Consider the following 13,176-nt stretch of genomic DNA (forward strand, 5'->3'; position numbering starts at 1 on the left):
TAATTTCTAGAGAACACCCTCCACAAATATAACTAGCTGGTACCCCCCACGGTGTCTTCACTGCTCTCTCTCTCTCTCTCTCTCTCTCTTTCCGTTCTCCTTCCCTCTTCAGGGCTTTCCTATTTGAAGGCTGAAGGTGACCTTGTTCTCACGTCTTTCCTGGTTATTAGTCTTATCAATGGTCTTATTTCATCTCTCAGAAGCACATCTTTCCACGCCCATTGAACCATAATATTACACAATGTCATAAAATAATGCTGGACAGAAACAGTGCAAGCTTCTTTTAGTTGTTGTTGATTGATGTGCGAGTGTCTGTTCATGCCGTAGATACTGTATATTCAAATAGATTGTCGCTTGTGTTTCACAAACCCCATTATCTTTCCTAATGATTGTAAATGCTGTTTCTCATGTTGGGTGTACTGTGCCTGTCCTATCGGTTTTGTTTATTGCAGGATTACCATGTTTCTGTCTAGTCATACAGTTAACATGGTGATCGGTCATCGCACTTATAACCTACTGTAACTTCCTTCTGTTGAGTTAGAGTAGGGATAGTGGGGTGGGCCGGGAAAAACTTGAACTCATTGTGTAGCTAGCAGGTCTGCAGTCCGAACACATGCAGTCAGAGCCGGCCATAGCACTTTGGGGGCCCTTGCGAGCAAAACATTTTAGTGGCAGCAGAGAGAAAACATTTCTGTTTTAGTTAATTTCCTGCAGTTCTACACATTTTGCCATGGGGCGTAGAGAAAATGTTGCAGTTTTAAATCAAGTTGCCATTGGGCTGAGAGAAGATTTAGAAATTGCATATTTTATTAAAAAAAGGTATTTAACCTTTATTTAACTAGGCAAGTCAGTTAAGAACAAATTCTTATTTACAATGAAGGCCTACCGGGGAACAGTGGGTTAACTGCCTTGTTCAGGGGCAGAATGGCAGATTTTTACCTTGTCAGCTTGGGGATTCGATGCAGCAACCTTTCGGTTACTGGCCCAACACTCTAACCACTAGGCTAATTTCATGCAATTCTACTCATCATGCAATGCGGCAGAGAAAAATGTGCAGTGTTACAGCTAATTTCCTGCAATTCTATGAATTTTGCCATAGGTTGGAGAGAAATAATTGCAGTTTTTAATATGATATCTGAGTGAAAGTGAATAACAATATCAACCTGGGCCCCCAGTCGGTAATTTGACCATGATTACTATAAGTTTAGATGGCTCGACTAATTTACCAATCATAACTCAAATTTGCTGACGGGCTAATTGAGTGACCATCAGTGACTGACATTACAAGAGACAAACTGCTGATGCACAATTGCACCTTCTACTATTCTAACTCTCAACAGTAAGTTGAGACCCCGGCAACAATACATCAAAATAACACATTTTGTAAATTGATCCGCGGACCACCAGTCTCCCATCTCTGATTTAGAGAACAAAGCATCCCAGGGGAAGAGACAGACTGAGTGGCCAGTTGAACATGTAGCCTATAGTAACATTCTGCAAGGTTCAGCTGACTTATGACTGAAAAGTAAACCAGAACGAGAATCATTATTTATATTAAAGCTCTTCTCTCAGACATCTTACAAAAAATAGAATACATTAATGAAGGAACATAATTTCCCTCTTTTAGCTGTATTTCATTTGAATCAAATCTTCATCAAAAATATACTGAATGGTTTTACAGATCATTTTACAGATCAATACACACAACCAAACACAGTGATGTCAGTTCATTTGTAAAATGTAATAAAAAATACATTTGAGATAACACTTGTAGAAACTATTTCCGGTCAAGGAGGGTTGTTCTGAACCGGAGGTCCTGATCATGACATCACAGGGTTTGAGTTGAAGAATGACATCATAGCATAGTGAGGACTAGAGAGAATGTTGTCTTTCCTCCTGAGGGAGATCTGTTCAGTCGTAGAGGTCCTTGAACCCCAGGCTCCTGTCACCACACACACACACACACACACACACACACACACACACACACACACACACACACACACACACACACACACACACACACACACACACACACACAGAGATGTAGAAATATATGTGTGTTGTATTCAATGTGAGGTGTTCAGGGAGGGGGCCCACCTCTCTGGGGATCTCTCTCTGGCCAGGTGGTCTGGGGTGGACCACAGGGGCCTGCTGGGGCTGAGGGAGCGACGCTGGCGAGGGGAGGAGGGATGCAGGCCAGAGGACGATGACGACAGACCCTGACGACGCAGCTCCTGCACTGCCCTCTCCCTACGAGAGAGAGAGTAAAGCACAAGCTAAGCCTTTACGACAAGCAAGGAGAGACAGACAGACAGACAGACAGACAGACAGACAGACAGACAGACAGACAGACAGACAGACAGACAGACCTCTCAAACCGCTCAGTAGCTAGCTGTCTTTTGGTCATGTCCAGGTCAGCCTCTAGCTGTGCTGAACGAGTACTCAATGTAGCCACCTCTCTACTCTGAGAGCTCCTGAGAGAGAGAGCGAGAGAGAGAGAGAGAGGGAGAGAGCGACAGAACGAAACGTAGAGAGAGAGAGAATTGAGTTGGAGGTGGATAGATGAAAAGAGAGGGAGGGAAACAAAGAGTGAAGCTGTCAAAACAGGCAACCGAACAAATCAGAAACCCTTCCAACAGCGACCAAGTGTCTGCTCACGCCTTGCTGTCGGCCGCGGTGAGTTTGTCCCTGAGCAGCTGGATCTCGGTGTGTCTCTCCTGGGAGCTGAGCTGTCGGTGTAGCTCCTTCTCCCTGGTGGACACCAGCACGGATTCCAGGCTCTTCATGCTCAGACGCTCACTGGACAGCTGCTTCCTGAGCAGCTCCAGCTCACACTGCACCTACAAGCACACACACATCAACATGTTGACATACACTACCAGTCAAAAGTTTCAGAACACCTACTCATTCAAGGTTTTTCTTTTTTTTTTTACTATTTTCTACCTTGTAGAATAATAGTAAAGACATTGAAACTATGAAATAACACATATGGAATAATGTAGTAACCAAAACAGTGTTAAATAAATCAAAATATATTTTAGATTTTAGATTCTTCAAATAGCCACCCTTTGCCTTGATGACAGCTTTGCACCCTCTTGGCATTCTCTCAACCAGCTTCACCTGGAATGCTTTTCCAACAGTCTTGAAGGATTTTCCACATATGCTGAGCACTTGTTGGCTGCTTTTCCTTCACTCTGCGGTCTGACTCATTCCAAACTATCTCAATGTGAGGTCAGGAGATTGTGGAGGCCAGGTCATCTGATGCAGCACTCCATCACTCTCCTTCTTGGTAAAATAGACCTTACACAGCCTGGAGGTATGTTGGGTCATTGTCCTGTTGAAAAACAAATGATAATCCCACTAAGCGCAAACCAGATGGGATGGCGTATCGTTGTAGAATGCTGTGGTAGCCATGCTGGTTAAGTGTGCCTTGAATTCTAAATAAATCACAGACAGTGTCACCAGCAAAGCACCCCCACACCATAACACCTCCTCCTCCATGCTTTATGGTGGGAAATACACATTCGGAGATCATCTTTCACCCACACTACGTCTCACAAAGACATGGTGGTTGGAGCCAAAAATCTCCAATTTGGACTCATCAGACCAAAGGACAGATTTCCACCGGTCTAATGTCCATTGCTCGTGTTTCTGGGTCCAACCAAGTCTCTTCTTCTTATTGGTGTCCTTTAGTAGTGGCTTCTTTACAGCAATTCTACCATGAAGGCCTGATTCACGCAGTCTCCTCTGAACAGTTGATGTTGAGATGTGTCTGTTAGTTGAACTCTGTGAAGCATTTATTTGGGCTGCAATTTCTGAGGCTGGTAACTCTAATGAACTTATCCTTTGCAGCAGAGGTAACTCTGGGTCTTCTATCCTGTGGCGGTCCTCATGAAAGCCAGTTTCATCATAGCGCTTGATGGATTTTGTGACTGCACTTGAAGAAACTTTCAAAGTTCTTGACATTTTCCGTATTGACTGACCTTCATGTCTTAAAGTAATGATGGACTGTTGTTTCTCTTTGCTTATTTGAGCTGTTCTTGCTATAATATGGACTTGGTCTTTTACCAAATAGGGCTATCTTCTGTATACCACCCATACCTTGTCACAATACAACTGATTGTCTCAAACGCATTAAGGAGGAAATAAATCCCACATATTAACTTTTAAGAAGGCACACCTGTTAATTGAAATGCATTCCAGGTGACTACCTCATGAAGCTGGTTGGGAGAATGCCAAGAGTGTGCAAAGCTGTCATCAAGGCAAAGGGTGGCTATTTGAAGAATCTCAAATATATTTAGATTTGTTTAATACTTTTTTGGTTACTACATGATTCCATATGTGTTATTTCATAGTTTTGATGTCTCCACTATTATTCTACAATGTAGAAAATAGTAAAAATAAAGAAAAACCCTTGAATGAGTAGGTGTTAAAAAATTTGACCGGTAGTGTATGCGCACACGCACAGACACCATCCCCTCCATGACTCACAGCCTCCTTGCTGGCGTCCAGTTTGACACAGAGCTCCCTGGTCTTCTCCAGGTCAGCCTGAGTGGCGGTGTGTTCCCCCTGGGCCTGTCTCCACTGCTCCTCAGTGTGCAGCAGACTCCTGTTGAGCTGAGACACCTGGCTGCTGCAGCTCCGCTCTGCAGACAACGCCTAGGATACACACAACTATAGGAGTCCAGGGTCGTCTTCATTACGCACAACATGGTAAAACGTCGCAAAACCTTTTACAACAGAAAACTAAAATGAGCTTTTGTTATTGGACAACTTCAGGTAGTCCCACCCTGTTTCAGTCCGTTTGGTGCCTAATGAATATGACCCAGTGTGTAACCAGTGATAATCCCTAATGATAGAGACAGTGAGGTTAGACAGACCTCCTGCAGACTGGCCTCCAGAGCCTCCACCTTCTCCCTGAGTCTGCGTCTCTCCATGTCTGAGGTCATCAGCTCCAGCCTCAGCTCGCTGATGCTCCCCTCCGCCTGCCGCGCCTGCCCCTCCCAGCTCTCGGCCTGGGCCGACCCACGCCGCCGAGCCTCCTGGTGCTCCCTGCACTCCCACTCCTGGTGGACACACACACACACACACACACACACACACACACACATTTGGATTATTTGTTTAGCTCCACAATGAAACAGTGCAAGTGAAAAGGTCTTGGCTATCAATCCCTACCCAACTCCAGTCTGAAAACGTTGATTGCCGCTAACAGTAAGCACAAGGAGGAAAGGAAAAAAAAAACATTTTCAAAAAGGAATTGATCTGGAACTCAAAGGCTGCGTTTACACAGAACCCCAATTCGGATTATTTTTCCACTAATAGGTATTTTAACCAATCAGATCAGCTCTTTTGACAATGTTTGGGCTAAATATCAGAATTGGGCTGCCTGTGTAAACGAAGCCATAGCTACTCTGGATGAGTGATAATTAGTTTGACAAGACATAACTAACAGATCACCGATTGAAATATCATCCATTCACAGTGCCAGCAGAGGGTACCTTGGTGGACAGCAGGTTCTCGATGCGGGAGATGTCAGCCACATAGTCCTGTACCTTCCTCTGCAGCTCATGCACCTCCTGGGCAGAGTCCTCAGACTTCAGCTCCAGGGCCTGGACAGCAAAACAAACTAGACCTTACAAAGTGTTGGTGAGATTCTAAAGAGATAATGGCCATGAGGTTTGGTATATCATGAATAATATGGAGTCCTAGTGTTTTCTACTACTGTTTGCCCTAACCAATCACCTGGGATAAAAAATTATTCTGGACCATGAGCCCATGGCATCTAGTCTGGGTTCCAGTCTTTTTAGCTAACATTCCAATCCTTGCCACTCCTGTCACTTGGCAAATGACACAGAGTACAAGGAGTGGAATGTAATAGCTGAACAGAGACAGATACCAGGCTACATACCATCCTCCCTAAATAATATGAGCCCTAAAAGGTTGATCATTTCAAAGTTAAAACAGAATAATTGTGCTCCTGGTTTGGTCAGAAAGTGCTGTATCTGACCTGGCTGTTGAGACGGCTCGTGTCCAGTTCCTCTCGGAGTTGAGCATTCTCCCTCAGGGTGGAATCCTTCACCTTGGCCAAAGCCTCCAGCTCCTCACCCGCATCCCCCAGCCTCCTCCTCAAAGCCTCCAGCTCCCTCTCCCGCCCTGCCAGCGCCTCACGAACGCTCCTGGGGAACAGAAAGGTCACAGCCAGGGGTCAGAGTTTAGAGGTTAACTTACACAGGTGGTGCATCCGTATGCGTCTCTGAGTGAACCTTAGTATGGTGACTTGGCATCTGATGCTGCTGTGTGAAGCTTTGTGGAACTGGACAACTCAGACTCACTCTGCTGATGTCTCCAGATCCTCTATGGACAACCTGAGGTTCCTGATGGTTTTCTCCTGAAGAAAAACACATGGAAACAAACAGACCATCACCCAATCACTGATATTAGACCAATGTGTCACATCTCATGAGGTGATATTCAAGTGGGCATTTCAACTTCCTAAACATAGTGGCTGGCAGGTACAATTGGCTGTGTGTGTAGTTAGTGTTCAGTTGATTACTTTGTCGTCCAGCTGGTTGTGGGCTGAGTTAAGGAGGTCAGTCTGGTTCTCCAGCTGCTCCTGCAGGGAGTCTCTCCTCTGGTCCAGGTCAGTGATGGTGGACTGTAGACTGCTCACCTCCTCTCTTAGACCAGACATCTGCCTCAGTAGAGAGTCTGACACAACAGATAAGGCTCAGTTTGGTAAGGTTATTACACACACCACACACACACACACACACACACACACACACACACACACACACACACACACACACACACACACACACACACACACACACACACAGAGGCAGACCTTGTCTCCTCACCGTTCTTCTCGTCCAGCAGTTTGTTCCTCTCCTGGGAGTTCTGGAGTTCTCCGATGCGGGAGGTCAGTCTGCGCTGGCTGTCACTCAGGGCGTTCTGTGTCTCATTGTTGGACAGTCTGAACACACACGTGCGCGCACACACTTAAAAGGATGCTATAAAAGGGATTAAATGGACGCTATAGAAGTAACAGTTCCCACACGTGTCCAGTATGTGGCTGATGCAGGAAGTGAATCCCCAACCACATGACTTCATACATCAGTGCTGGTTCCTTGCTTACCTCAGCATGACACACTCGTTCCTGGTCCTGCTGTGTTCGTCCTCAGCAGCGGTCAGCTTCCTGCCCAGGCTGTGGACCTCCTCCTCTAGCCCCATCATGGACTCCCTCATCAGGGCAAGACGGCTCTTCTGGTCCCCCCGCTCATGCTCCAGCTACAGCAAGGAGAATCACCATGAAATGCAATTAGCAGAACGAACATTCCATTCCAAACTGAGGACATTTAAATAGTGTGTCTGTTCTAGTCATTGTGTTTCTATGGAGGTTTTCTCCTCCTCACTCACAGTGAGAATGGCTGTCTGCAGGTCCTCCACCCTCTGCTCCAGATGAGCCCTCTCACTGATGGCTGTCTCCTGACAGATCTGACAACACGCAACACACACATAGACACTTTCCCTCAGCTGGATACACACACACACACACACTTTCATTGGTAGTCAATAGATGGCCATGCTGGAACACTCAGAAGTAGATTATTGTCCAATCTGGTTAATATATTGACCTTGAGTCTCTCCCTCAGACTGTCCCTCTCTGTGCTCATACGGTGGAGGTCGACCTTGGCTTCGTCTCTCTCCGCCTCCACGCGCTTCAGGATGCTCTGAGCTGACACAGTGACACTGCTCTTAGATGCACGCGACGACTTGGATTTCAGTACCTCGCGACGCAGCGACGCTATCTCCTGCTGGGCCTGATGAGGAATGGGATTGTTATCAGCAAAATTATTTCCCATTCATTTGGAACTGAGAGAAGAAAAAGTCGGACAAAATGTGTTTTGTTGGAGTTAACTATCCCTTTAAGAATGGTACTGGCCTGCTGGTGGTGCATGCTGGTCTTGTCTCTGTCGGCAGTCAGAACTTTCACGTTGGCCTGGATCTCTGACAGGTGGCGCTCATACTTATCCAGCATGTTCTGCATCTCGTCCCGCTCTCTCAAGACCCTCATCAGCTCAGAATCATAGCTTCCCCCCTGCCCAAAACAGGAAGTCAGATTTCTAAAGAGTACATCAGCTGTTACATTAGTATCATGACAAAGTGCTCGCAGTCTAGGAGACACTGGTCAGAAATTAGATTTTTTCTTGATTAATATGGAAAAAGTAATATTTGAAGATTTTTCCAAAATGCCATGTCCACCAATTTTTCACATTTGTATTTTTTCATCAGAAATGATTGCTTATGGGTACCTTCATGTGTGTGAAAAATATTACTGTTCTCAGATGTTTAATTAATAGATTTTAGTGTGTATGAAAATGTGTTTTTTTTGCTAAACGCTATATTGTTTCGCTGGAATGGAATGTTCGAATCCTGTATATTTGACTGTGATATGTGGTTGTCTCACCTAGCTACCTTAAGAATAACGCACTTACTTTAAGTCACTCTGGATGAGAGCATCTGCTAAACGACTAAAATGTAAATGTTTCACAGATCTCTTACTGAATTCATTTGTATTTAATTGTTTAATTGTATATTGATGTCACAAATGTATCATTTCTACAGTTCTTTATTAAAAATGTTACCATGTATTACATTTGACTGTGTGAAACCTAGCAGTACGACTTATTTCTCTGAGAGGGAGCCGGATATATAGCAGTCATAAAAAATATGATTATTTGTCTCTCTGAAATGAAACCATCAAGTAATATATTTTAAACAAATATATGTCTGTCAGTGAACAACCCCATGCCATGATTAGATAGTGAAAAAACACACCAATCTTTTCCATCATTTCTTTAAGCAATAAAAGCTAATTTACCAACATTTCTGAAAATTGATATATAGCGGCATTTATAACACTGAAGTGGTGTAACAAATCCCTATTTACATTTGTAGTTAATATTAGACAGCCATTCCTTTACCTTGACAGGGGACTGGCGGGTGGGGCTGCGGCTCTGGAGGGGCCTCCGACAGGGGCTACAGGAGCACCTGTCCCTCAGCATCCTCCTCAGGTTGTCTGCTTCCTGTCTGTAGTAGTCCCTCTCCTCCTCCACGCTCCGCAAGAAGCTGTCCAGACGAGAGCCACGTTTCCCCCTGCCGTCTGGCTCTGTGTACAGGACCTGCTCTCTCTCTGTAGGATAGCCAACAGTGTTACATCACATTCTGGCATCTCGTTCTCCACTACCCTCTCAGTCCAGCCCCAGAGTAACTCACCTGTCAGGCTGAGCTTCTGCACCAGTCTGTTCAGACTGTCTCTCTCCTGGTGCAACTGGTCCAGTAAGGCCTGCAGGTCCTGCTCCTGACTCTGCTCTACTGTGGGGTTCAGCTGGGTCTCAAGTTCTATTGGTTCAGTGTCTGCCGACTCGCTATCCTGAGACATAGCCCAGAACCCAGACGCCAGGGTGGATGGTAAATGTAGGCTATTGATTATACTATTTTCTTTATGCCTGTTGAATTAGTATGCAATATAGTGGTATCAGTCGTGGTCTTACAGGTGTCACTTTGGTGATAGCGCCCTCTAGTGACGTGATCTTCCTCTGCAGGTTTTCGATGATGCTCTACAAAACCAGACCCCAAGAAATCTTGCATTGATTCAATCAGACATTCACTCATCCATTGTGTTCAGTATTCACATCGCATCCCCTCTTAGGCACACAGTATGGTTTCAAGTCTACCTCTGCATGCTGCGTGTGGTCCTCTGTTGTCTCCAGTGTGGGGCCCTGCTGGTCCTGCTCTTCCTGCAGCTGAGTTGGTGTACTGATATGGCCTGGCTCCTGCTGGTTCCCCAACGACAGCTCCTCCACGTCCTCCTCCCCCCTCTTCTCCCCTCACCCCCTGCTGAAGCTGCACCTCCTCAGCCTGCACACCAGCCACACTAACCTCTGCAGCCTGACACAGGAAGGGCAATGGGGATTAGGTGAAAATGAATAAAATAAGAAAATGTGTCTGTATCAAGCTGACAGAAAACTAACAGGAGTGCCTGATTTATGACGCTCTGTTCTAAACAATTTACGTTGTCATGGTAACCAAGCATATTCAAATTTGACCTTGCTCACCAAAACATTGCATTAAAGTTCCTTATTTGGCGAACAGGTGATTTTAATCGAGCTACTGATTATGAATGTATTATAAACAGCACTGTATTGGATTTCAAAAGGTTGCTAGTTTGCAAAGTAGTGTCTTCCAAAACACAGCAATCTTGCTACCTACGCTAGCCTTGAATTGTCGAAAGCTATACTGATTTTATTATGGCAAGATTGCTCGTTAAACACTTAAATAGAATTAGGCTAAAGCTACTGCTTGTCTAAGTAAAACATTAGATGCAAACAAAAACAAATCATGGTTGAGAGAGAGAGAGATCTTCAACTTACTTTATGGATGAAATAGTTATAGCTGTTATAGCCGTAGCTAGCAAATAGTTACGTGAGGTTATCTGGATAAATCACTGGGGTTTGCTGTTGTAAACCCTGAACCGCTCCTAAACCGCTTTCATATGGGATAAACGGTCTGACCAATCAGATGTCAGGATTCGATCGTAATTCGAGATGTCACAAGCTTGCAAGCCAATCAGCAAAGGCCTTTTCTTCACAGTGTGCGTCCGTTACCTTGACAACGTAGTATACCCGGTACTCAACCACACACTGACAACAGGTGCTGATAATGTTGGCGGAAGATAATGTTAGCCTAGTGTAATTCCAAGTCTAAATGCAAAAGTATTATGCATCAAAATGACTGACTTGACTGCATTGCTAAATGCATTGCAGTATTCTATGTCATTTATGCTACCATTTTAAAATAAAAGGAATGCACCCCAGGCTTCAAATAAATCAGTTATTTTGCCTTTGTCAGGATTAAAAAGTAGTCTACTATAATAAATTGCACTGTCAATCTGTTTGGTGGGAGCCTAGCTGTTGTCCCTCTGCAGTACATGAAACTTCCATATAGTGAGCCTTTTGTGCCTGCTTTTGTAGAGGGGCAAGTGTTAACCTGTTAGTTTGTTGATTTTGAAAAAGAAGCCAAAAATAATATTTAAAATCCAACCCAGCCCCTCAAGAACTGGTAAATCCTTTTTGACTCAATATACGAATTAAACCGCTTGGTGGCGCTGTAAAACCAGCATCGAAAATCACTTGAGCAACAAGGGAGTCAATATCGCTCCAGCACAGCAGGTGGCAGTGTTACAACAAGGGTAAATAAACCGTGCCTTTAAGAAAATAAGAGGAAGAAAAGCGGAAGTATGTGTAAAAACGAATTCGACCTCAAAACGTATTCACTCTGAACGTTTCCATTCATGTATTTGGAAAAGTTTCATTCCACAAAAGTGATAAACTATTTTCAGATGCACAGAAGAAACGACAGATAGAGGTGCGATGATTTTAAAAACATTCTCGACTTTGTGCGCACAATCCCAAGTGTGTTTTCGATCGGCTCGAGCCAAGAGCACATTGTCAGCTGTCATTGACGAGACTGGTAAGTCAGGACTTATCCTCAAATCTTTGTCAACAGACATATTTGAAAACTTAGCATTGGAGGACTGGATACACGATCATGTTGACCTCCAAAACCGGAGTATGCTCTTCTTATGGAGGAATGCCCCAGCGGTGGTGATAGGGAGACATCAGAACCCGTGGCAAGAGTGCAACCTTCAGGTCATGAGACAGAAAGGGATACCGCTCGCCAGGCGACGCAGTGGGGGCGGGACTGTATTCCACGATTTAGGAAATGTCAATTTGACTTTCTTCACGTCCAAGAAAAACTATGACCGTCACAGGAATCTCCAAGTCGTGACAAGTGCTCTTAAAGGACTCAGGCCAGACATGGATGTACGTGCAACAGAGAGGTTTGACATCTTGCTGAATGGCCACCACAAGATTTCAGGAACCGCTGCTAAATTGGGAAGGACAGCAGCTTACCATCACTGCACTCTGCTGTGTTCAGCTGACAGGGCACTGCTGTCCGCGGTGCTGAAACCAACCTGCCAGGGCATCAAGAGCAATGCAACGCAAAGCGTGCCATCCCCTGTGAAAAACCTGCTGGATGAGGACCCGACGTTGGACTGTGACACTATCATGGATTCAGTGGCATCCCAGTACAACACAGAGTTTGGTTTCAGCAGCCCTGTAACACTTGTGGACCCAAGTGATGAGCTGTCCTTGCCTGGTATCCAAAGAATGGCCCGTGAACTGTTGGCATGGGAGTGGACATTTGGAAGGACTCCTAAGTTCAGTATCTGTACGACTTTTGAGTTGAAGAATGACACGTCTATCTGCAATGCAACTCTAAACATGGACATCAAGAATGGCATTATAGAATCTTGTGACATTGAGGTTCCCTCAGACTGGCTACCTGTGGAGTTGTCTCGAGAGTTCTCCATACACCTGGTAGGTGGGAAATTATGTCCCTACGAGACATCAGTAATCGCAGCAGAATTGCTGAGGACAATCCCACAGAATAAAGAACTTGAAAGGAAGATGTATAATCTGTGCCGAAGAGTTGTCTTCATGATGTGAATAAAGTACTGCTGCATGACATACTGAGTTGTCCAGTGTTTTGTTATTGGGATAGTTTAATCACCAATATCTCGACCAAGGGAAGGGGTGCTCTCTGTATGGCCGTTCTAGAAAGTTATCTGTAGACTCTGACTTTATATGCACACAAAGTATTTCCGTTGCTCAAATTCTGCATAAACATCTAGTTACGCTGGTAACCAGTTTATAATAGCAATAAGGCACCTCGGGGGTTTGTGGTATATGGCCAATATACCACGACTAAGGACTGTATCTTGGCACTCAGTATTGCGTTGTGCATAAGAACAGCCCTTAGCCGTGGTATATTGGCCATATACCATACCCCCTCTGGCCTTATTTCTTAAATATACCCTTTAGAAAATAGGTTACATCCTTTTCCGGAGTGCAATAAATGCTGCCTCTGTAATTGGGGGCAGTGTGCTGCTAACAACTTAGCTTCATCCACTGTCCGACTGCCCCATACTGGGCTCGAACCAGTGATCCTCTGAATCGAAAAACAAGTGATGAGAGGAAGCCCAGTGGCGGGCAGTGGGGGAAGATGGAGCGATATGGATTTTGGCTGACATTCTGCAAATTT

At 44.9% G+C, this 13,176-nt stretch overlaps 2 protein-coding genes across 3 annotated transcripts; one reads left to right on the forward strand and one right to left on the reverse strand.

Moving 5' to 3' along the window:
* Positions 1-1,536: 1,536 nt before the first annotated feature.
* On the reverse strand, positions 1,537-10,704 carry LOC106574623 (testis-specific gene 10 protein). 2 transcript variants are annotated; one of them, XM_014150613.2, is made up of 20 exons: positions 10,443-10,704; positions 9,747-9,960; positions 9,564-9,629; positions 9,286-9,442; positions 8,994-9,202; positions 7,952-8,107; positions 7,644-7,829; positions 7,426-7,503; positions 7,145-7,296; positions 6,867-6,982; positions 6,560-6,714; positions 6,339-6,394; positions 6,014-6,182; positions 5,505-5,615; positions 4,884-5,069; positions 4,495-4,662; positions 2,662-2,843; positions 2,373-2,477; positions 2,101-2,253; positions 1,537-1,942 (listed from the first exon to the last, which is right to left on the reverse strand). In XM_014150613.2, exons 5-20 carry the CDS (start codon positions 9,072-9,074, stop codon positions 1,912-1,914), a joined length of 2,085 nt encoding a protein of 694 aa, XP_014006088.1. In that variant the 5' UTR covers positions 9,075-9,202; positions 9,286-9,442; positions 9,564-9,629; positions 9,747-9,960; positions 10,443-10,704; the 3' UTR covers positions 1,537-1,911. The 2 variants fall into 2 exon arrangements, with proteins under 2 accessions (XP_014006088.1, XP_045553749.1); XM_045697793.1 differs by having other exon boundaries at positions 9,286-9,629.
* A 570-nt stretch (positions 10,705-11,274) lies between these two features.
* lipt1 (lipoyltransferase 1) lies at positions 11,275-12,604 on the forward strand. Its single transcript, XM_014150614.2, has one exon. It carries the CDS (start codon positions 11,442-11,444, stop codon positions 12,579-12,581), a length of 1,140 nt encoding a protein of 379 aa, XP_014006089.1. The 5' UTR covers positions 11,275-11,441; the 3' UTR covers positions 12,582-12,604.
* The last annotated feature ends 572 nt before the right edge of the window (positions 12,605-13,176 follow it).

This window comes from Salmo salar, chromosome ssa16 (assembly GCF_905237065.1).
Source record: "Salmo salar chromosome ssa16, Ssal_v3.1, whole genome shotgun sequence".
Classification (NCBI taxonomy): Eukaryota; Metazoa; Chordata; class Actinopteri; order Salmoniformes; family Salmonidae; genus Salmo; species Salmo salar.